This window comes from Corvus moneduloides, chromosome 2 (assembly GCF_009650955.1).
Source record: "Corvus moneduloides isolate bCorMon1 chromosome 2, bCorMon1.pri, whole genome shotgun sequence".
Classification (NCBI taxonomy): Eukaryota; Metazoa; Chordata; class Aves; order Passeriformes; family Corvidae; genus Corvus; species Corvus moneduloides.
The window spans coordinates 78,058,515-78,083,717 of record NC_045477.1 but is presented as its reverse complement, the minus strand read 5'-3'; the positions used below and the strand labels follow the sequence as shown (position 1 = coordinate 78,083,717).

General features: G+C 35.7%; 1 protein-coding gene across 6 annotated transcripts in view; it reads right to left on the bottom strand.

Moving 5' to 3' along the window:
* GPC5 (glypican 5) overlaps positions 1-25,203 on the bottom strand; it is a 626,060-nt gene that overhangs the window by 406,030 nt on the left and 194,827 nt on the right. For 5 of the 6 annotated variants that reach the window (XM_032100028.1, XM_032100031.1, XM_032100033.1 and 2 more), the window contains one exon: positions 16,444-16,564. In XM_032100028.1, the coding sequence (XP_031955919.1) occupies positions 16,444-16,564 (121 nt within the window). Of the gene's footprint in view, positions 1-15,953; positions 16,037-16,443; positions 16,565-25,203 lie in introns of those variants that run through there. The other variant, XM_032100035.1, reaches the window with a different exon arrangement.

Sequence of the window (25,203 nt, the reverse complement as noted above, 5' to 3'; positions counted from 1 at the left end):
ATTTGTAAAACACCACTTTTTTAAGCCAAGATCATTTAATACTGGCTGCAATGCCAAACTCTGAGGGGCTATTCTAGTAATCTTTCTGCAGTCTAATAACTGTTCTTTAGATGGTGACACTTTTTCTATTTTTGTTCTTTTTAACTTAATTTCTTAACTACAAGCTTTATACTCCTTGTTCTTCCAACTAGGTCAAACTTAATTCATATAACATTTTAGCAGCCATCTTACTGACCCACTGAAATTTTTCTACGATACTCCTTCAAGCAAAGATTCTACAACATGATGGTTTCATGGTATATTGACAAGGAATTATACTGCTGACAGGATATCATACTGCTCTGTCACAGGCTCTCTGTAAACACATGTTGTCTCTTAGCACATTTTCTGCTTACTCCTTTCCTCCTCATTTTTCCCTAAATTGATTCATGGTTGTGTGGTCCATGTTTTGGTATATGGAAGCATGAACTGAGAGTTAAAATTTTTTACTTGATCTCGATCATCTACATTTTATTTCCAAAACCTCGTTGCCATTCACTGCCCTTTAGATTCCATAATCATCATCATTTTTTTTAGTTAAATAGATGTACTGAAGCTCAGTTCTCTCAAAGAGGCTTCTTACTTATCTTGCTGAAGATTTTTGTTACTGTTTGTTTTACTCTTGCCTGTGAGTTTAAGTCCGCTTGGCTTCTAGAAATTTAATGTAATCTCTACAGTTTCTAACAACATCTTTCCATGAAGTTTCTTATTTTCACTAGGACTTTATATTTTTGCTCATCCATTTTGATTTGGATCCTCACTTTGTTATATTAGTTTTCCTCTTGTTTTTTGACATTTAAACTTGAATTTCTACCATTCAGATACACCTTGTACTCGATATCATTACCTTAGCAGAGTTGATCTCATATCCCTAATTTCATACTGAAAATAGATCACAGCTTGGTAAAAGCAATCCTCCAAATCACCCCAAACCAGCTATATAAAACTCTGAAAAGAATAAGGAAAAGTGCACTGAGACATTTGTCAGATTGGCATTTCTGCTAAAATTTTGTGTCCTGAAAATATATCCTGACTTAATTATGGTGATTCAAATTACTCCCAATAAATTAGCTTATCAGGGGGTTTTAATGAAGTTTTCATGTCTGGGGAGCTGCTAAGAGGTTCTAGAAATCTGCAGGAATATTTTGGTCCTGAAAAGCAGTCAATCTGTTCTTTAAAGACAGCTGCCTTAGGTCCACGTGAACGCAAACAGAATTCAGTGTTGCCCACAATGAAGTAAATTCTGTATCCTTGGCCAAATATATCTAACAAAGGTACCTCAGTTTGGACTGTTATTCTAGAATGCCAAAATAGAAAAACGAGACATTCTAGAGTATGATTCACACCATCTCAAGCCTGAATTGCCTCTAGAGGTGTCTTTTTCCCTTTGTTACAGAAAAAGCAATCAATTTAGAGGACTTAAGATTTAAATGACGCTAGGTTTGAGCCCAGGCTACAAGTTTGCTTTCAGTGTCAAAGTAATGACAGATATTCACGTTACGCTGTGTTTTTCTAAAAATACAAACAATACTAATATACTATTTTCCTATCCTGAAGGAACTTGCATATTTCACAGCCTGAATAATGGAACTGTCATACAAGTTAGAAAGCAATAAAGGCAAGACTCGAAAATAATCACTGTAGTGCTTGAAACTTCTTATTATTTTAAATGTATTGGCAAACAAAAGAGAGAGAGTGAGAGGAAGGGGAAAAGACAAAGAAGTTGAGCAGAATAAAAAATAACAGAATTTTATAAAATGAAGTCTTCATCTGAGCTACACATTCCTGTAAAATATAGACGTACAGAGGAAAAGAGCACAATCTTGGGGTGCACAGGTGACATTCCTTGTTGATCTATAATACCAGAATTTCTTAAGGAAAATTGCCTTGAAATATCAAATGAGGGTATAGTTCTGTATATATGAAAAATAATATATATAGCAATGAAATAATTTCCTGCATTTTATGGTGCTGCTCCCTGTAAACAGACTCAATTTTTATATCCAAAAAATTGCCTAAAATATTAAACAAAAAATACAAGACAAATCCTCTAAATTTCACTACTGTGAGCAGAATCCAGAAAGTAAATACACAGTAATGAATCCTGCTTCTAAAACAGTACTCTTCCATTTTCTCAGAGTATTCTCAGTCCTATTTAGACACAGGAAAGAAAATTAAATTATTTTGTGTGAGCAACAGCAAAGTGGAATGACATGAATTGTCTGCAGTAAAAATTCTAAAGCATTTCTTCAAAATTATTTGATGGTTTTTGCTACAAATAACATCTAAGACAACTAAAGATGAAAAATAGTATAGTCCACTTGCTCGACTTTTTATCTATTTCTTTATTTTTGCAGACCTTTTTACCCAGATACCTTTCCTCTAGGTCCTTGTAAAAACACTTCTAACTCCCTTTACTTCACCACTGCCCACAGTTCCAAAATAATCTGAGCCAGGAGGGTGATCTGAGGCAGTTGGCCATTAGTGCCATGAGGAAAGCTGCATTTCATCCCACTGATGAAGGAATGAAGAGTAAGGGGGTTTACTAAAGATGAGACCTGTTGATGACTGCAGTACAGGGGATGTGGGATGGTTCTGAATAACATTTCCAGGAGACAATGTTGAATTACCATTGGAGGTAATGCTATCCATTCCTACATTAAATTACAGTAAAATACAAGGTGGATGATTTTATACCTGGAGAATAAGGAGACAGGCAAACGCAACTTGCTGTATTCAGGGGCCCTAGAGAGTATGGCTAAGGGCCTGAAATGCAGACTGTGCAGTTCAGAAATCTGCAAATATTAATTGAGTAGACAGAAAAATTGGCAGAACAAAGACGAGACCAATAAGCCATGAAAAGATTGAAAATATTAAGAATTCACAGAATATGAAAGAAAAATAGAATTTCAAATCACTACAAGATACCATGGCAGCACATTTTGTGAATTTCATACACAACACTAATGAAGTCTCAGGATCAGATATGAGTAAAAAACAAAAACAAAAACAAAAACAAACCTATTTGAAATATTCACCAGAAATTTGATAGAAAGTTTCTGGGTTTATTCACATGGTCTTCAAATAAAAATTCTGGAATATTCAAGAAAATGCAGTCTCCTGCTATTTTGAAACTAGTAACCAAAACACAGACAAAAAAGATAATTATATTGAGATGCAATTCATTATAAGATGGGACTAAGATATGCCATTTTTTAAAATTAAAAATCTTCAATGAAGTCTTTTAAAACTGAATATGGAATCAAAAATCAAAAGAATGGCTGAGGGGAAAAATTTTTTAAGAGAAACTATTATACAAACAGCTAATAAAAGATAAAATAGAATTTAAATATTCGTAGATTCTTATTTGTTCCTATATTTCAATTATTAACACTTTCTCTTATTTTTTTGTTTCTGTTAAATCATTTATTTCTAGGGGTTTTTCCTTCATGTCAAAAAACAGTTTTAGGAAAAATTAGAAACCGAATTAAATAGGAAACATAAGAAGGAATGAAAAGTATATGAAGTTAAGATAATTTTTTCAGTTAGAAGTTTCATTTAAAACCAATACTTTTTCTCCTTTAGAACTTCCAAATAAATGTTTCCTAAAAATTCCCCCAAACTGTCATTTTTATTTCTTGCTATGTTTTCCTACACCATTATTTCTTGATAAAACTTCTGTCACACAAAAGTTTCTAACTGAAAAGATTTCCTCCTAGATAGGAAGATACACATCTTTTTACTGATGTATATGAAAACAATTTTCTTAAAACTGATGTTTTATGAGTTGACCTCTACACGTATAAGCTCCCAAGAACTGACTATTTTATGAGATTTTATTTTACTTACACCAAAAATACAAGTGTCTGTTTACAACACCTGCAGAGTTTAACTATGAGAAACATACACATAAATCTGACCAACCCAGTGCTCTGGAACTGCAAAAGGAGACAAATCTGTTCCTTGACTATTATGGTATATTCTAGAAAGTATCTAAATGGATATGTACACACTTCACCAGCTAAATCCCAAATTTACACTCTGATCTTAGCATATTCCTCATACAAGACTTCCTTAAAAGGGCTGAAATAAGTGGTTTCTTGAAGGATCTGCACAGACTGCCAGTATAAGCAATAAAAGCAAGAACAAATGCACTCTCAATATTACACATAGTAACTAAAGAGATCACAGTACATTACCTGGCTATGGTGAACCCTAGATATGGTGAGTTGTCTAGATAATATAAGTAATAATTTTTGGATAAGAAAAAGTATTAAGGGTACATGTAGATTTATACAAAATCAATCAAAAAAGCTCTGAAGACAACATTTAAACTGTTAGGAAGAAAACTGAAGCCCAAGTCCTCCATGGTAACATTACTGACACACTTTCAGAATCACACATGGCTCCAAAAACAGAAGCAGAGGAACAATATTAATCAAAAATTGAAGAAAAAGTGCAAGGAACAAAAAATCTGATTAATTAAGAACAGTAGACATTAGAAATTAAGAGAGCTGTTACAGAAGGAACTAATTGCAGCTGAACTGTAAGGGAACCAGATGTCTGGCACTTCAAACAAGACTTCAAATAGGCTGTAAAAGAGTTCTTAAATGGAAGAATAGGGAAAAACTGACAGCTATGATAATATATGTACTATTGTAACATTGTATGTATGTACTATATGTAACATTGAACTGTGGCATGGAGATCAGAAGTTTAGAGGAGGACTTCTAACGAAGGAAAAGACAGAGAACAATAGTCAAATGGAAAGTGAAAATAAAATCCAACAGATGAAATGGATTAAATTGTTACAATAAATAAAAACACTTCCCAAAGTGCTTCCATGCAACTATTGAATGCCATGCTCCGTGGTTCTGATGCTATCTGATTCTTCAAAATCCCTATGAGACCTACTTGGAAAGCAGATTGTTATATTTCTGTATATGAAATTGTTAGATTTCTGTATATGTTGAATCAGGGGATGAAGAAATAAAGTAATGATGGATAGTTTTATGAACAGTAGTCTTGCTGTTCTACAGGTCTGGTAGAGAAGTTTGCATATTCTCACTAAAAAAGTAATTTTGTTGCATTTATTGACATATTATGCTGCAGTTTTTTGTTTGCACAGATCTGTATGCTTTGATAAATTTAGCATAGACCTGAGTAAATAGGTCTGTTTCAAGGCAGAGTTAGGGCAAAGCAGCCACTTTAAGAAGGAAATTACAGTTCGAGGTAACAGAATTGGAATTTTGCAGCCTCTTTCAATCTTATCACTGTATTTTTATCACAGTCATTCATTATTTGCACTTTAAAATGTCTCCCTATCTTTCATCACAATCAAGGCAAAAGTTTTCACAGAGGCTGTAATACACTTCTCTCCTGCTTTCCTGCAGGACTAGTTAGTACCTAACAGTAAGACCTTCAGATATCTAAAATTAATTCTTTCAGTTATAGTCCTGACTGACTGGGAAGCAACATTCTTGTTTTTGAGCTGGGTTGTCATTGTCCCAGACCTGCATACCAATGGGAAACATAGAAGTTCAGACACCTGTTAAATGTTGCATAGGACAGGGAAATATTTGTGGAATTAGGTGAAAATCATGTGATTATTTAAAAGAGGAAAAGGAACTGGGGAGGGTCAGAAAGCAGAAATAAGAAGCTGAAAAGGGGAAACTGGACCTGGCAAAATAGTACTTAAAGGATTATAGAAGAAGGATAGGACAGTTCTGTATTTACTGCAAATATACATCCCATTAACAGGCAGAAAATAAAGGAAAACACTTTTTTCTAAAATTAGCTTACAGTACCTCTATCAGCAAAAGCCTTTAGTCCTCACAAAATTTTTCGTCGTTTACACAGCCTGGACTATAGGCCAGTGTACCTGTGAGAAAATTTATATAGTAATCACATGTCAAGTAAACTAGATGAGGATAGTGATTACTTTTAATGATTTTGCTCAACTGAAGTGACAAGAGAGTTACAGGAAGAGAATTTTCTAATCAAACATTACCATACATTAAAAACTGGAGTCTATATGTTGTGTTTAGGAATTTACAGATACAGGATTGCTTTAGGGTTCTCTTTAGAGATCCAATTAATTGTTCATTCCTTGGAGGTTTTCTGTCCTACAGCTGTTTACATCAGTGCAGTGAGACAGTCCATAGATCAAGCTGAATGACTCACTGAGAGAAGAAAGAAAAGCCCAGGGAAAAGAAGAAGCAGAGGTGTCCCATCAATGTCCCACTACCAGGAAAGCACTTGCTACAATTATTACCAGTTCCAGAGAAGGAAGGAGAAAGAATTGTCTCCATTTTCTTTACAAAGTATGACCTACAAGGATGGAACTTTGCAAACAAGTTAGGGTGGGTCTTTGGCAGCAGAATGCTTAGCTCTTCTTCAAAGCTTTCATCTGTCTGCTCTTAAAGATGAAGCTTAACAGACACAGACAAGAGTTAAGAAGGCCACAACACAGCATTAAGGATCTGGTAAGCAGGCTGGTTTTAAGCCAACAAATAAGGTAATATTACTTTTAAGATGTAAGGTTTTGAAAAGTCATTTAAAGAAATGAACGCATTAAATAAATTAGAGTGCACAATCAGTTTAATAAATTATATTAAGAATGGTTTGGTTTTTTAAAGACAAAAATTGAAAAATATTTTTCAAAAGTAATAGCTAACCTGTCTTGTAAAGAAATATGTAAATGTATATTTGATCAGGTTACAATCAAAATTATTATTTGTTCTATATATAATATATCCTGATAAGTTTTCTTCTGTGAATGCATTTTTTATTATATTCTTGTTTTAGAAGGAATTCAGAATCAGCATATTTATCAGGCTTCTTTTTTTTGTTGTTTTTTAAATATGTCAGTTAAAAACAGAGCAGTGTAATATTTCTGTGCTGGAGAGAAGTTAAGAAACCTACCCACAAACCTAGCACATAATCATAGTCTGCCAGAATATATATTTGTATTTTTCTACATTCTGTCTTGAAACAAAAACTTTTAAAAAATGCACAGCACAGCTTGTTTCTGGCATTTCATTTTAATCCATAGTCCTGAACAGCTTTGCTGAGACTTCATGCAAATTAAATACTTCACCTTTGGTATTGATTCTTCAATTGCTTGCTGACTGACTCTCTCAAGACAAAACCAGGGTTGGGGTGAGCAAAATTTGTGACCTTAAACTATATGGTACAGTTTAAAATACTGGTGGTGTTATCCACATAGATTTCAGACCCACAGGGTTTAAAAGCATTTGAATGCTCCATGCATTCTGCTGCTGCTTTCTACAATTTCTGAAACATCCAGAGAGCAGATTAGTTCTTTAGGCAACAAACAGCCCTCATAGATAACATGAGATTTCTGTTTATAAGATTTCAGAGCAACAGATTGCCTTCCAGACTGATATTTCTCGTGCCTACAGAACACATTGCTTATTTTACAAACTGGCAAGGGTAACAAATTATGATGATGCTTGCAGCAAATGACTTGCTCTGTATTGCTCTCCACAGGTCACTGCCTCCGAGGATTTCCCAGGACTGAGACCAAAAGCAAATAGCCTGTCTCAAATAGGAAACATTCAACATGCTCAAAAAGGATGCATTGCTTTTCAGGCCAGAAAGTCTGTGGTCAACAACTTTTTTCCCTTAACAGTTAATTATTGAAATGCTTCTGTCTTTTTTTTTTTTTTTTTGGTTATTTTGTGTCGTTGTGGTACCTGTTTTGTTTTAGATATCACAGTTTTGCATAATGACTGTTGCACATATTCTATGAAATGGTCTTATGATCACTGATGATAAAGAAGCCTGTTTCCTTTGTGCTTTTTTATAATTGTTGACAGCATCTTTTCATGTCCATAGCATTTATGACAGCTCTTCCCAGGTGTATTACCTGCTGCTAATAGCATATGAGTTCACACAGTATAGTCATGGAGTCAATAGAATCATAGAATAGTTTCACTTGGGAGGGACCTTTAAAGATCATCTAGCCCAACCCCCAGTAGCATTCCCCTCAGCTGTGACACTAGGACTGACAAGAGACAATGCATTCCCACTGTATCCTTCAACATTTTCAGAACTGTCACTATCTTTGAACAATCTCTGCTCCTGTACACAATCCACAGCCAGCAAACCAAGGTGGGACAGAGTGCTCAGCCAGCACCAATACACAAATGTCCACAAAGTACAGCCACCCTGCTTATTCCCTTGATATCAGCCTAGTGGAACTGCTCACATCCGAATTTCCATGGTGCAGGGGAAACCACTACCACAGGATCACATAAATGGCACTTACATCTTAATGGTACCTACTGTTAACGCCAGTTACTGTCCCACTCTTCTTTTTCCTTTTTAATGTATTTGCTTGAATACAAAGTATTTTGTTAATGTTACTGAGATGTTGACAGATTATATCTGTCATTAATTAGTACTAACAGGAACAGTAAGTTCCTACTCAAATTTCTGTTGATACTTTCCATCTTACGTGATATTATTCTATTTAGTTGCTGAGCCCCTACTCTGAAGAGGCTGTCAATTAAGCTAACTATGGGATGGCTTTGTGATATGTGTCAGGTTTCATAAGTTAGAACCACTATTTGATTTTCACTTCTGACTAGAGAGTTTATATCCTGCTTTACTTAAACCTTTTAAAGCCTTATTTGATACCAGTCTACATTTCTCTTCTCTTTTTACCAAACATGTTGTTCCAAGCCTGTCAAATTTGAGAATATTCCTCTGTTATTAATGAAATAAGAATATTGATTTCAGAAGTATGTATTATAATAGTGAATGGGGTGTGGTGGTCTTTATGAGGAGCATGTGGAGCTACCCTAGGCTCCACAAAATCTCAAAACTCTCCTTCCCTTAATATTGTACTTAAAAATGAGGAGGTAGAACAATGGTCCTGTTTTGCTAAAAAACCCAACACAAGCAGTTTTTACCAGCTATAACAGCAAACAATTTAGGTGCAGAATAGACTTTTGTAGATAGGATCTGCACCATAATGAATACTTCAGTTAGTGTCACTATCCACCTAAGTAGCTAGAAAAGGCTGTTTTATTTTCTCTGCTTCTGTTCTCCTCACAAAACGGATAAGAATTGACAGTATCTCCCTGCTGCATCAACAAATATGTTTTCTCACTGTGCACTTTGAAGGGCTTTATAAGAAATTCAAGAAGAAAAATAGCAAAAAATCAAATATTAAGGACTTTTTTATTAGCCCATTATTAAGAGTTTTATACAAATTTGAACAACAAACAATTTCAGAAAGCTCTGTGCAATTTAGACTCTTCATTTCAGCATAAATCCTATTTAAAAAGGATACCTCAAAAAAATGATCATTTGTTCTAAATGAATGGGACCTTGATTAGCCCTTAATAACTTTAGTAATCCAGTTAGTGAAAAACAAAAGCTGGGGAAATTATCATTGGTGTTTTAATTAAATTACTGATCAGAAGGACTATGTGGCTGGTGACTGTTCTTTTTAATTTATCTCTTGAGCATCCCAACAGTGGGAGACGGATCAGCTGAACTGCATACCCTCCTAATCACTTTTTTTCTCTGCCTTCTACCTATAAACCATATGTAGGTTTGAGTTTACACATAATTTTCCAAGACATACAGTCATCTCAGAATTTTCATATAACTTTTGGTGTTTGACTTACAAATACAGAAAGACCACCTTTTTGAGCAACAAAAAGGGTTTATACCTTTGTGGGAACTGACAGCTGCACTGAAAGTCTCACAGATTTCAACTTGGACACAATCACTTTGTATCCATGAGAATTCAGTTTGTACCCATGAGAATTTTAGCATCAACAGAAGCAAGAAACCAAAATAATAGAAGAAGAATGCACAGCTGTTTGCAGGAGGCAGTTTTTGTTTTAGAATGGGTGTTAGTTGTAGGTAACCAACAATTTGTAATGTAGTAACTTAGGAGCCAATAGATACACAGCACAGGTGCCAAGAAAGTGTATAACAGAGGCTTTGTAGAATTAGAGATGCTTTTTGCCTGGGGTTGTTGGTGTGGTTTGTGCGTGTTGCATCCATCTCAACAGCAACATTCCTTCACTATCGTCACAGAACTGTGAAGAAAACCTTTTGACTCTCAAGAGATACAAAAGCATCAGCAATCCCGCACTGTTTTGTGTACTTTTGAGGCTGGAAGTTGAACTATATTTTAAAGGGAAGAGTATGAAACTCAGGAAGTAATTTCCCACCTAATTTCTAACTGCTTAATATTTTTACAGGAATTCTGCCAATATTTTATATGCAATGGTAATAATCAAGTATTTAGTATATCGTTGGCACCAGCCAGCAGCCAGAGGCAGCTCAGGTCAATACCATGTGATAAACCAGCTCTCCATAGATGTGATAAAAGACTGAAACAGCTCACACAACAAATATGAAATAGACTTCTTTGTCAAGTAGGAATATTCCACTGTGAGACATCACTAGTACTCTCCTATCATGCCTTGACAAAACCAGAATTTTTCCAAGGGTTTGATTTCAAAAAGACAGTAGCATTGTATTGCTTCCAGAAATAAAAAAAAACCCAAATAAACAAAAAACCCAAACCAAAACCAAAACAAAACCAGAAGGTGTGCCAGCAAATCACTGGGGAAAAAAATTAACACAATCAACCTACTGAACTCTACTGAGCTATTCTGTACCTGCAGGTTTGTTCTAACTTTGGATGAAACTAAAAAGTGAAAAAAAACCCAATAAAAACAAAATCTAAGGCAAAATTAACATTTAGATATGCATTTGTACTATGAAATACAAAAAAAACTTGTGAGGAAGTCTTTCCTAGTCCAACAACAGATAAATAGGCAGTTTAGGAGCAAACACAGCTGAAAGCAATTCTAATACCAGTGAAAGTTGAATGGCTGCTGCATGAAGTGCACTGAAATTTTGCTTCCCATTTACCTGTTATTGAAAGCTACAAACTGCAGGTTATGCTATATCAACAAAAAGCATTTAAAAAAAGAAAGGGAAAGAAAAGTTTAGAAAGTGAGTCTCCAAGAGCATGCTACTGAAGAGTGTATCAAACTAAGTATCTGTCTAATGCTGTACTCTTGAGAATTCTCTCATTCCATGAGAAAGTATTGTATTTCAGTCATTAAAAAAGTCATCAAAATGTCTAATTTGTGACTTTTATACAGGTGTTGGAACACTCTTAAGAGACAGAGGGGTTTTAACTATTAGCTGATTATTGTAACACTACAGTAAGTAGGCACAACTGCAAGTGCCACACCTTCTGTATGAATAATTTCAAAACATGGTTCTTTGTAAGAGCAGGTGAGGATTCAGGTAATATATTCCATCCCCATTTCCAATCCATACTTGGACAGCTCTCACAAAAACACATATTAACTTGCCTGTGCTGTGGTACATTGATAAAAGCTTTAAAAAACGCAGATGGAAAATTTAGTTGTTAGCATGCCAAATCAGTGTCAAAACAAAATCTCATCTCACTATTTTTGCAACCTTTTTGAGACATGTAAATGGGCAAATGGCAGCATGGTGAAACAGAGTGTTCACCATGCCATAATAATGACAAGTAGTAAAGAAAAAATTAGACTGTCACCAACATTTAATGTCATATGAAGTACTGGCATTTACTTCTTTAAGGAATGTAAGCATCAATTCCATTAGGGGACAGTTTGCAGCCCTTTGTGGAGAAAGTAAATATTATTTTGTGCATATCAGCTAGCACTCTGGTGGTATAGCAGTGTAAGATGGGATCTTTTCCAAATAAGTTCAGACATACCTTTTACTGCACCTAGAATATAGTAATAATTTATCCTGATAGAAGCATTTAAATTTCCAGTATCATCACTAATGGTAGGTGCCTCTGGAGATCTCCAGAGGGAGATTTGGTCTGCCTAATTTAGACAGTCAGACATAGGAGTATCTTTTGCTATGGCAAGATTTCCTAAAATTAGGAAGACTTTACTTACACTGTAAATAGAAGGTACAAATAATGTCTATTATTTTCAAAAGCAGTATCTTTTTGAGATTACTTTCTGAAAGAAGAAACACACTGAAATGACCAAGGTCCAATTGCCAGCTCCAAAATATCATACTGCATAACCTTAGTATTTGTACTTGCAGGAATGATTAATTAATCATGGTTTTAAATTATTGGGGAAGAAAGGAAAATAATTCCCAATACTATTTATGCCATATGCAACTGACTTTGCTTATCTTGATTACCTATTAGAGTGATAGTTGCAGATTGCAGTACATAAAAGAATATGCACTTGAACCCGTAATTTGCCTGCTGTGAAGATAAATGAATGAAGAAGAGCCCATCATTTAAAACTCTCCAAAACACCAGTCTGTACAAGTAAGGAGTTTTACAGAAGATGGTGACTTTGTCAAGCCATATTCAGCACTGACTGGTTCAGCAGAGTTCATATCAGTTCCTCTAATTGCACTTTGTTGTTGTGAATATGAACCTGTGGAGTCCAGGGCACAGAATACAGCCGTCGGGGTCCAACAGAATCAAAAAGTTCTATTGATTATTTTGTAAATCTGCTATTTACAGAAAAGGGAGGATTACTGAGAGCCTCTCACAAAGAACTGCCCAGAAACCACAGCCTGCTGAAAAGAGATACTGTCACTTATGCAACCAGGGGTTGATTTCAGGGGTTTAAAGTTTTTAACAGTTAAAGTTATTAACCTGGAAAACAGAGTTTAAGCATTGTATATTTACATATTTTAAAGCTAATTCTTTGCTTGGGATTTTTATGCCTTTGTATATCCAACTGGCAAAAATAGAGGAGATAGTAAGAAATTACTCTTTTTCTGTATGCAGGATAGAATGGTCTTAATCTGTTTTCCTAAGTAAACATTAAACATGAGCAGAAAGGGATCTCAAAGATATCTGCTCTTTTGCTTCTTAATAATATTTAGTCATTTTTTATGGTTAATATGTGCTGTCTGGTTTTCAGACAGCTCACTGCACCCTCCCTTAAATGGGCTCTCCCTTTATACCTCAAAATACTTCCTTTCTGCTTGGAATCTTGAAAGTAAGAAGGGAAATTACATGCAGTTGGTGATAAAAGTGGTCATCTGTTTTGAAGGCAAAGATAAAATAAGGTTTCAGAAAACAATGAAGCTTCCTAACAGAGTTTTTATACTCTGGATTTACTAGAAGGAATGACTTTTTCTGATTTGGGAGGACAAAATTTATTCAGGAGATGCTTTTCAATTTGTCTTAAATTACGCATTCTAAATGCAAAACTGGTCAACTTCTTGATATTAGCACTTCCATAGTTTAATCATACTTTTTAAAAATTGCAAAACCATAAAAGAATAAAATTAAGTTTGTATATAGATGTAAAAATATTTTTGTATATGCTAAATATTTCTCTTTAGAAAACTGTATGTGTCTAGTTTTTATATAAAAAATTATTCGAGAATAGTTTTGAAAATAGTTTGTGTGTTGAAACTGACAACCTTTTGGAAAGGGCTCAGAAACCTGACACAAGGGTGTAATCCTTCCGAACTGACACCAACAGCAGGTGTCACAGTGCAGATGCCAACATGTGGGTGAAGTAACCAAACTCCTTTTATATTGTACAACACCGAAGAACTACTGTTCTTCTAATCCTGATGCATACACTTACACAGGGCCAAATGAACAGCTCTCGATGGTCTGCTGAGTTGTACTACATATAAGCGAAGCTTAAACACTGAAATGCAGGTATCTGATTAAAGAACTGAATTCCACCTCTGCTGCAAATAAATACTATAGGTTGTCATTGATTAAATTGCATTTCAGTGCATTTCACCATTCTTACTATGAAAAGTACTAGAAGCAAAACTTTTGATTCTTTGTGCATGTTGATATTTACTAAGTGGTAGAGACTGTTCAGTCCTGAAGGCCTTGGTACCATCACAGGTTTTATAAGGAAAAGAAAATCAGGCTGTACTTACCACAGATACACAGAGCTCTGACAGTGGTTGAGAAGGAAGGACCATATCATGACATGATGAGACAGTAGGAAATGTTACTTTGATATCCTGAATCTTGAAATGTTTAAAAGCTGATGTGAAAAGTCAAGTAAAGCTGAATTACCACTCTTATTTCCTCTCTCCTATTATGGAGGGAAAATGGCTATATACAAAACACAAGTAAGTAACGAAAATGTACTTGTTTAGCAAGGTTAAAGCAACATGTGATTTCTATTAAAATATATATTGTTTCCTCCATAAATAGCAACCTGAAAATCTGTTTCACCTTAAAGCTGAATTAAAGTATATAGTTTTATTAATTTCAGGAATGATTAGTTTTGAAAAACTTGACAAATACATTTTGTTCCTACTAAGTTAGCTATTTAAAATTTTGAAGTTCAGTAATACAGCTTGGATAGAGTGTTAGCTTTAAGTATGACTCTTTCTATCTCTGAGGCAACGAAACAATCCATTAAGCTCCCCTTATTTTCTGGCCATCATAAGCTTAACATGTGATTCATCTCTTTTCATATCACACAGGACAAAAAGGTGATCTTTTGTAATTGAATCTCTAATTTGCACTCCTCATCCTACTTTCCCAAATGGTAAATAGTAGAGAAGAAAGCTTTTTCTGCAGCTTCTCCAGCCCTTTTTTTTTTTTTCCTGATGAAAAGCAGTTATATGTCAGGTCCTAAGGAATTTGATGCTCTCTTTATCCCTTGACCCTATCTTCATACTCAGAGCTACAAGGAAAGAAGTTATCCCACAGAAAGATAATATATTTGGAGGTTAGTAAGAATTCAGTATGTAAATTATATGTTCTTTTCCCCAAGATCCACTCAAGTTTTTAGGGACAAGGGCAAGTAAGCTCTCAAAATTAAATACTTTATAATGGAAATACTCTATTCAACTCTTTCAGATACTCATTCAAGGAGAAAACAACACAACTCCAAGTCTCTAGAGGAAACCAACACAATAAACTCTACAGTGAAGTTTTAATATCAAAGGAGGAAGGCATTCCTGATAGATAAAAGACCTTGGAGCTTAACCAAGTAAGATTTGCAAAGTTTATCTTTGCACAGTATTTTGTAGTTATTAATTAAATCATGTGATCTCTTGTAGGCAAAATTGCACTATTTTCCCACCATTGTAGTTACCATTTTAATAAAGGAGAGAGACAAAAGCATGATGCTGAAGCTGGAGGGATACAAAAGATATTTCTTTTAAGAAGGAAGGAATAATAATTGCCTTTGAACTTCAATTCTAATGCCAGTTCTCCCACAAAACAACACTACTGATGAAAAAGAAATTTTTCTGGTTTTCTTCTTTTTTCTATATCATCACTCTTTGTTTTGTTGTCAGAGAAGAGTTATTGTTCACAATTAGAGATATAAGAACCAAGAGGGTTTACTGTGAAGCTATCAGTAATATTTCAACCCCAGAAATCATGTGGGAAACTGTATTTAAAAGCTGTTAAGAAGTTGTATAAACAGAATTAGAGCAAGTCCTTAGACGGAACTAAATGCACTAGGCAAGAAGGCATTTAATATCTCTAATTCTCATGTTTGGGGAATGGGGTAGAGAAAGGAGGTGGAGACCATAAAAGTGCAAAGCTTCATGGTCTCCCTAAGTAGCCTCTCCTTTCACCAGTGCAGAGGAGAGGATACTGGGTTAGATGGGTCATGGACAACAAATGTCAGTAGAACCTTTCATATCACTGAGTCTTCAGATCAGAGCGAAAACTTACATTTTTAAACTGAAATACAGAGCTGCAAATAACTGTTGGCTTCAACAGAATGATGTTTTTGTCCTCTAATTCTGGCTATCTGTGCATATAAATGCAGCATGTAACCAGAGATACCTGTAATCCTGTAAACTTATTACAATATTATGATTGTACAGAACCATATTGCAATTTACTTCCCTGTAAGCCTTAAACTTAGTAACTCACAGATATGTACATCAGGTAATGAACACCAACCCGTTTAGCAGGCATGTAATTTCATTCAAGCTTCCTTGTTTTTCTATCTGGCATCTAAAGAAAAAACATTGCAGCAATATAAGTTAAGAAAGAACCCAGACTTAGTAAAGAGGGAAGAGGGAAATTATGTTTTATTGTTATTTAAACATATGCACCCAGTTAAAATCCCTAAATCACACTGTTTGTGCTTCTGTTGCTTACTGCAATGCCGAGCTGAGGTACTTGCAGGTACAGATGGCCCAGCTGCCAGGGCCTCACTTCCTACACTTATCTACCATTTGCAAGCCTTTTAACTAAATCATTTGTAATAACTGAAGTGAGACAGAGAGCAACTAGTGTTTTGCTGTGTACTCAGCAGAAACTTGAATTAACAATTAGCCTTTATGGTGCAGTAAATTAATACTTTCATTACTAGAGTGGTAGTTAGAACCGTACTGTATCTATAGGAAAAAGCATCTTACCTGAATAACATGCTTCAGCTTGTCAATAATTTGACTTATTACAGGATCTGTTCCCTTCACTTTTACTTCTGGATTTGCAGACTGAGCTTTGATTCCACTGCCAACCACACGGTGTGTATAGCTAGTTTAATACAGAAACACACATAAAAATGGTTTAGTAACTCACTCTACTCTCAGAGACTCATCTTCCAGTTTGTATTATCTCTCATGGCACCAGCATACCTCTTTAATGAGATGCATTAATTTTGTGCACGTATTTTTCACAAAAAAGAAATACAACAAAATAGAATTATTACATTCCACAAAGTTCTGTTATTTATTAGAGCTTTAATTTTACTGCAAAATTTAATAAGGAAGGTTATCTACATTTTGTAGCATGAAGCATTCAGCCCTGTGTATGGCTTTTTGCATGTGTGCAAAAAGACTTTCCTCCATTTTGATTTTGCTAAATACCAACTGCAAGAAGACTGCTGAAATGTACGACATTTCAGGTTTTTAAAACAAACTCCACATTCTACACATGCTGTATGATCAGAAATAAAACTGAAGTTTCCTAATATCAGTGTAAGTGCACGTGCAGACAGAATATTTGTTGAAGGATAACAGCCAAATTGTGCATAAATTATTTAGCATTACATAAATTATTTAAGTAAGAGTAGGCCAAATCATACTTGATATATAGATATATAAAAAGAAGAAATGAAAAACAGATATAAGTTGATTCAAAAAAGAACTGGTGAAGTAAAACATTGTTTCTAATACATCAAAATTCAAAATACAGTAAATATACTAACCACCAAGCAGAATTCTGTAGCTTAAGAAGCAATTCTTCATTCAAGTTACCATATTATATGTAATACTCAAGTTATGCAAGAAAGACTGAATATCTACCTTCTCATCACAGATATTGTACATTATGCAAATACTCTCCATATGCTATATTTTTTCTGCATACTCTATAAGAGGATACCTCTATATGTCTCTGTCTCAAAAGTATTTTGCCAGCTGTTATGCTGTAAGAAAGGAAATAACCTTATCAGAGTAAAGAAATGTCTAATTCTTGCCTGTTAGATCCACATATAAGCACAGACAACACAGCATATTCAAATTTTGCAGAATTTCTTTTATGAAAAACATTACGGGTCCTCTTAGCTCTGCAGAAAAGCTTGTATATATGCTAAACAATGAATGCAGTTCAATAAAACAAGGTTGCCACATAACAACAATATTTTGTCCTTTATTTAAATATCACCCTAAACAACATTTCGGATATTCATTCCTAAGGAAGTGTACACACTGAATACATGAATGACTCATATTCTTTAAAAGGTGTTATTTTGATTCACAGCAGACAGATTTTTGTGCTGTCTTGTAGCAATGGAACTGTTTGCCAGCTTGAAGTGATGGGGAAAAGCTTTGTATAGGGATGTGTACAAAATTTGCAGCCTGCCTGCTAGTCTTGGGCCATTATTTAATGCAACAGCTTGGGCTGGGTCAACAAATGTGGTAATTCAAAGTGTGAAAAAAGTAAAAGCAAACATAAAAACCTTAAAAAAATTTCTTTGGCAGTCATTTGTATAAAATAAAATATATAAATAAATAAGGAATTAATTCCAGCTAAACAGTGCTGCACTCACCAGAAAAAAACAACTGGTTTAACTGAACATACTAGTTTAATGCAATATCAAAATATATTTTCATACCATAACATTATAAAAAATCTTGAAGGTTATGTCTATCCTTTCTATATAGCGGTCTTGTTCTGTTTCACAGCATGCAAAGTCTGTGTTCTCACTTTCTGTCACTCAGAATTCTTCAATTAACACCTTTTTTTCAAATGCTGCAAACCCAACTATTGCACATTTGCCTGTGAAATGCATAACTGTGAAAAAGAATACCCTTTCTCTTTTTTTAATTCAATGACACTCATTTCTCTAACCATGCAGGAAGAAATAAATCATGCAGAAGCTGAAACTTCCCTAGACTACAACTTTATTAATTTAGTTCACCTGGGAATTATTTGGCAATGACTCATTCAAGACTGAATATCATTTCTTTTTCAGCTATTTCTGCAATGAAATCAGAAGTCTTGCACAGCTGGTAGTTGCTGTAGGAATGACTCCCTTCTTTCACATGAGAGAAAGTAGCTGGCAAAGTAATGCTGTCTTGTGAGTGGACCTGATATTAGGAGTTCCAATCGTGCTCTCCAACCTCTTCAGAGTTAACATTCTCTAAATTCCTCTTCAGCTTTTTTCAATTGAGAGTGGGGAAGGGTAAGAAGCTGGAGCAGAGGTGATGTGCATTGAAACAGTGACAAGTAGCACACTAGTGCTTGATAACACCACATCTTTAAGTCTATTGGCATTGAACAAATATTAGATCATTAGGTACTGGTGTAAATAACCTTGGTATTATTTGTTCTTACTTGCTCTGAGCTGTTTAGCACCTTTCTACCTTCCTTCTCACTACTGACCTTTCTCTCACCAACAGCTTGCATAATCCTTTCTGGTGCTTACAAAATGAATTTGCTATTTTCCCTGCTTCCTGCTGCCTGCAGGCCTCCTTATCCTCCACAACGTTTCCAAACAGAACAGTAAACCTTTCCACCTAAAACCTTCACACCACCACAAACCTTCACCCTGGCTGCCCGAAAACTCTTCAAATTTCCCAGTTCTGTGAAAACTGACACATTTCATCCCATTCTCTAGACATTTTTGTCTGTTACAAGCTCCAGAAGATCCCAAATAACATACAAGATTATGTCAATAGAGAAAATACCAATCCTTATATACCAACCCTTTGGACTCAGTATTGGTATAATCACTACACATTCCAAAGTTTTCTGGTTTATCAAGTTTACTAGATATTTACCACATTCCCACCTTGACTCTTAAAGGAGTTGATATTTCTCTCCAAAAATCCTTATACTTTTGAAGTGATGTGTTATTATTCTAGCTTTTTAATGTTTTTACTCCTTCGAGAGTTTTTAATTCTGTATTCCGAGACTTCAGTCTTGAAATTCATCCTCCAGGTTCTGGATGTGAGTTCTCTCCCAGGAACATACAGGGAGCAACTATCACATATGGAAAACGAAGAGCTGAATATCAAAAATTAAGATTCATTTAAATGGAATTCCATTTGGAAGAATATTTTGCCCGAAATGTATTTGATTTGCTTGGCAAAAGCAAAGCCCAGGGGAGGCTGCAGGAGTGGCTTCTGGGAGAAGATGCTCGAAGCTTTCCCCATGTGTGGCAGAGCCAATGCCAGCCAGCTCCAGGGCAGACCGAGCCCAAGCCCATCAGTGATGGCGGTAGCACTCCGGTGACAACAGATTTAAAATGGAGGAAAAACTGCTGTACAAGAGGAGATGGACAAGATGAATTGAGAATATGAGAGAAACAGCCCTGCAGACCCATGGAGAGCAGGTTTGCTGGCAGGTGACCCTCTGAAGGACCCATGCCAGAGCAGCCTGTTCCTGATGTGCTGCACCCTGTGGAAAAGACCAACGCTAGAGCAGTTTTTGAAGAACTGCAGCCTGTAAGAAGGACCTACGACAGAGAAGTTCAAGGACAACTTTCTCCCATGGGATGGATCCCATCCTGGAGCAGGGGAAGAGTGTGAGGAGGAAGGAGTGTAGAGACAGCATGTAATGCCCAAATGTGAGTACACTCAATATATTGATGTAAATTAATATATATGTTTGCATTTTTCTTGTTAATGGAAACCCTAACCCATATTAAATTTGCTCTCACTGCAAGCTGATCCAGCTTTGACCAACTGACATTAAAAGCTCTCATTTAACTTTGAGTCATAAAGCAGATTGAAAACCTTTCTTCTTTCTTCAGGTATATAATAAGGCATTGACAAAACCTTATGAAGTATTGCTTTATTGATTCTTATCATAAAAGCAAAATTATGGAAGTCAACATCTTTTTGTTTAATTTACTCTTTTTCTGCTTGAAAAGGTATCTTTTGCATACAAAAACTATAAATTACTTGTAAGTTGTTGTTTCATACTCCACATAATTGTATTTAATTAACAAATGTCTATAAATCTAACATCTGCAAATATTCTAATGTAAACGAAATGATCTGTCAAAGCTAAACAGGCTATTGGGAATCTTGAGCATGATGCACAAAACTTCATCCCTGTAGACTCACATTTACATGCAAAATATGTTTCCCTTTATTTGGGGGTGGGGGGAAATATGAAAATCTCAGACTCTTGGTTTGAAAGACTTCATTCATTTTAAAGTTTTAATATGGCATTAATCACTTTCTGTTTCTCTAACTCCTAATGTACAAGTAATGGGAAAAATATTTTAAGGATCCCCACAGAGGTAGCCTGACTTAAGCAAGTGTTGCTCAGATTTGAATCCTGGGGAAAAAAAATGACGAATTTCTTGCTAGAGAAATAATAGACCCGCCATCTGTGCTCATTTCTGTACAAGCATGGTAATGTATCACATCACTTTAATAGGCAGACTTGGTCCCCAAGTACTATTCATTTTCATCAGCATTAGGAAAAAAACCCAAGAACCAACATATTTGTATTCTATAAACATGTTTTAAAGTGATGGATAACAAGGTGCCCATTTTCTGAGCTCAATATATGAATATTCATATAAATTACCTATTACTCTCTACTGTATTTATGAATAAAATTGGTAGGGTTTACTTTTGATTCTTTCAAAATTTCTGATAAAAATCATGCTTTATTGGCTATCACCGATTTCTTGGTACATGCAGTTGGAAAAGCTATTAGAAGTAATAAATACATCAATTATTGTATGATTCAGCCATTTTGCATGTGTTGCTTCAGGAAGATCTGTACATGTATATCCCTCCAGCACAATATAATCTGTATTACCTTGTGATGACAACTAATACATCATATTTTTTATTATTATGATTATGATTTTATTTTTCGAGCTACTTTTAGGTACTTTGGCCATGTTTCAAGCGGGAGATTAAAGTAATGAAAGGTGTACTAAGACAGAAAAGCTATTGTCCAGGACATTCCTAAGTGCACTGGTAGTCAAGCTTCTCCCAAGAGACCTGGTGATATTCTACACTTTATCAAGTTTAGCTGGTCACCTCATCCTGATGTATCTCTTTCAACTGCTACCATCACCTTCTGTCACTGCCTTCTTCTGGTCACCAGTGATCTTCCCCAGGAATCAGTACTGAGTTCCATCCTGTTGAACATCTTTATCGATGGTTTGGAGAAGGGGCTCAAGTGCAGCCTCAGTCAGTTCACAGATGACACCAAGTTAGGTGGGAGTGTTGATCTGCTGGAGGGGTAGGAAGGCTCTGCAGAGAGATCTGGAAAGACTTAAACAATGGGCTGAGGACAATGGCATGAGGTTCAACCAGGGCAAGTGCTGGGTCCTGCCCTTGGTTCACAGCAACCTCATGCAGCACCATAGGCTCAAGGAAGAGTGACTTGAGAGATGATCAGCAGAAAGGGACTTGGGGGTGCTGGTTGATGCACAGCTGAACATGAGCCAGTGTGTGCCCAGGTGGCCAAGCAGGCCGATGGCATCCTGGGCTGTATCAAGAATAATGTGGCCAGCAGGACCAGGGCAGTGATTGTCCCTCTGTATGCTGCATTGGTGAGGCCACACCAAATCTTATGTTCAGTTTTGGGTGATCACTTCAAAAAGGACACTGAGGTGCTGGAACATGTCCTGAAAAGGGCAACAAGGCTTATGAAGGGTCTAGAAAACATCCTAAAAGGAGCTGCTGGGGAAACTGAGGTTGTTTGGAGAGAACCTCATTGCTTTCTACAACTGCCTGAAAGGAGGCTGCAGTGAGAGTTTCTTCTGCCATGTCTCAAGTTAAAGAACAAGAGGAAATGGCCTTAGTTGTGCCAAGAGAAGTTCAGATTAGATATTAAAAAAAAAAAAATCACTGAAAGAGTGGTTAGGCATTGGAGTAAGTTGCTCAAGGAGGTGGTGGAGTCATCACCTCTGGAAGTGTTTGAGAGGAGTCTGGATGTGTCACTGGGGGGGATATGGTTTAAGGTGATCATGCTGCTAGTTTGATGGTTGGACTAGATGATCTTGAAGGTCTCTTCCAACCTTAATTCTGATTCTGTGTGATTCTTGGGCTTTTCAGTGCTTGGCTCAATTGACACCATCAAGAGCTACTCAGGAATTTCTACATTAAGTTGTCAAGTTACAGGGTCGTGAAATTGAGACAGCTCTTCTGGTTGTGAAGTGTTTACACCAGGGTACATTGCCTTACCCCTGAAAGGTGTGTGTCAGGCAGTCACAGAGCTGTAGGAGGTTCAGTGGGGTCATAGCTGCTGCAGATGTACAGAGACACTGCCTGACAAAGCTCATTTTGTTAATCACTTTGTGGCCACTAGGATTCTCATCTTCATTTCACATTTCATCTCAAATGAGATCTTACTGCATTAGAGTAATCTCCATGACAATAAACAGAAAACAACCACTAACCCCTCATCTGGCAATAATGGAGAAGTGTCTCTCCATCAACTTAATTTTCTGCATTTGAAAGCAATTTGATGTAAATGATGCAATGCTGGTTTTCATCTGACTGTTTGAAGTAAGCAGTGAAATTCTAGGGAACTACTTTTAAAGTAACTGTTTGCTTCCGCTGGGTTCTTTGGGAAGATCCAGATGATGAGAATATAATGCTCAAGAGACCAAATAACTTTTAAAATAGTATCTTTATTTACTATATTTACCTTCCTGTTTTCATTTCCTTTAACTGGCATTGATGCAGTAAACAAAATGCAACTTTTTCAGTATGTTCCCTTCTTCATGAAATGGATTTTCTTTTTTGTATCCTCTAGTTTTTAAAAGTAAGCCTTCATGTACTGGCCTTGTTAAGGGATTTGTTTTGTTCAGCTTCTCACGTTAATTGAATTCTAAATTACTTCAGAACTTAGGTTGTTGGCACTTACAAGTTTCATGCAAGCACCTGTATTTATATAGCCTCATTGTGTTTAAGAACGGTAAAATAGCACAGTGTGCCCACTACATTTTGTTTTATTTCAGACATGGGATATGATTTTTAATAACTCCTTCTCAGCTTGCTTGTTTTACAATTGCTGATAATTACTGGTTTACACCTGCTATTGCTAGCATCTTCATCACAGCTGGGCATTTCAAAATTCTGGGTAATGTTAATTGAGAAATTAACAATTACCTGAATACTAGTAAAAAATAAACATATGCAGCCACAAATGAGTAAGAGTGTTCAGTGGTGTAAATTTTAATAAGCAAAGATGGACGAATCAAAGAATCACTGCAATAATAAAAACCACTTGGAACTTAGACAGATGTCTTGGCTATTTTTTAGTCTTACGTAGTTTTTTAAGAGTAGATATTGCAAAATTAGCTTCAGAAAGTTTGTAAAAAATATCTTACACTTAGCTATCAGAGACAGTACTTGTAGTAATTCTAGGACAGATCCCATTTGCCCTAGATATTTTCAATATATTTTCATTGATAAAAAATTTCCGTAAAATAAAATAAAATGTATTTGAATTTTTCAATGAGAGTTTCTTTTTAGACCTGCAATTAGATATATGTTTAAAGATTTTGGGACTGAGTCTGAAGAGCTAGCCAGAGTAACAACACATGCACCGATACGATTTGAGCATCATTCTCTGTTTATTGTTTAACTATACAAGCTTAAATCCACTTTTGCAAAGATTCACGCCCAGTCCCTCCAGACGGCCTCTAATCCGTGGGGGAGCCAACCAGTGTATTGCTTTGCCAAGGACTTTCAAGGCTGCCTGCAGCCAGGTGCTCTCCAGGCTTGCCTGCAGCCAGGGGCCAGTTCAGGGGTTTTTGCTCAGCAACCCTGGGTTGTCCAATCTTTCCAGGGGTATCATATGCCCCTGTTCTGCAAGGAATCCCTCTACACAGAGAAACCAGATTGCATATACACTTGTTAAACTTACAGAAAACATGAAGTGTGGAAAACAAACTGAGTAAAAGTTGTACAATTTGTGTTTCAGAAAAAATATGTTCCTATAATTATTCAGGCTAAAACATGGCTAATAAAAATATGTATTTAATTTTTTAGCATTGATCAGACCTGCCTTACTAAAGGAAAAAAAAAAAATAGCAGATCAGCCTTCGGACTTTTCTACATTTGAAGACTAAGTGACATGTCTTTGAAATACTCTTTTTAAAACAGGAATTTCATTTTAACATAATTGATTTGAAACTAGGTTCATGTGAATAAAACAAATAACACTAAAGTATGTAACAAAGTATTATAGAGTCTTTCAGAGTATTTCTTTCAATGAATTTCCAAGTGTGGCCCAGTCCTGTTTTTCACTTTGTACAGTACAAAATCTTTTATCATCAATAATTTCCATTATGTTCTAATCCTACAAAACATTTTTTAGCTCTTCTAAAGCTCATAAACCCCCAAAATTCCATCATGATCTTTATTTGAACACTAACATTTTTGAAAGGATTCAGTATGTGATTGGAAGCCAGTTGGTCATAGTTTTGATATTGGCTGTGTCATCTAAAAATAAGTACTTAATAAGCAATAAGAAGTGCTAATGATGTCCCAAAGGCTTCCTTAGGCAGACAGGTCTCCCTCTAGAGACTTTCAAAAGCATCAACTTGTCTCCAGTTGTTATGTATGGAACATGTATTTAGAAGGATTGTTTTACTATGCATGTGAAATCTTCTACAGGATGTGTGTCTGTTAAGTCAGACTATCCTTTTTGCAAAAAATGTAACTTCTATCAAAAGCTAAATTTTC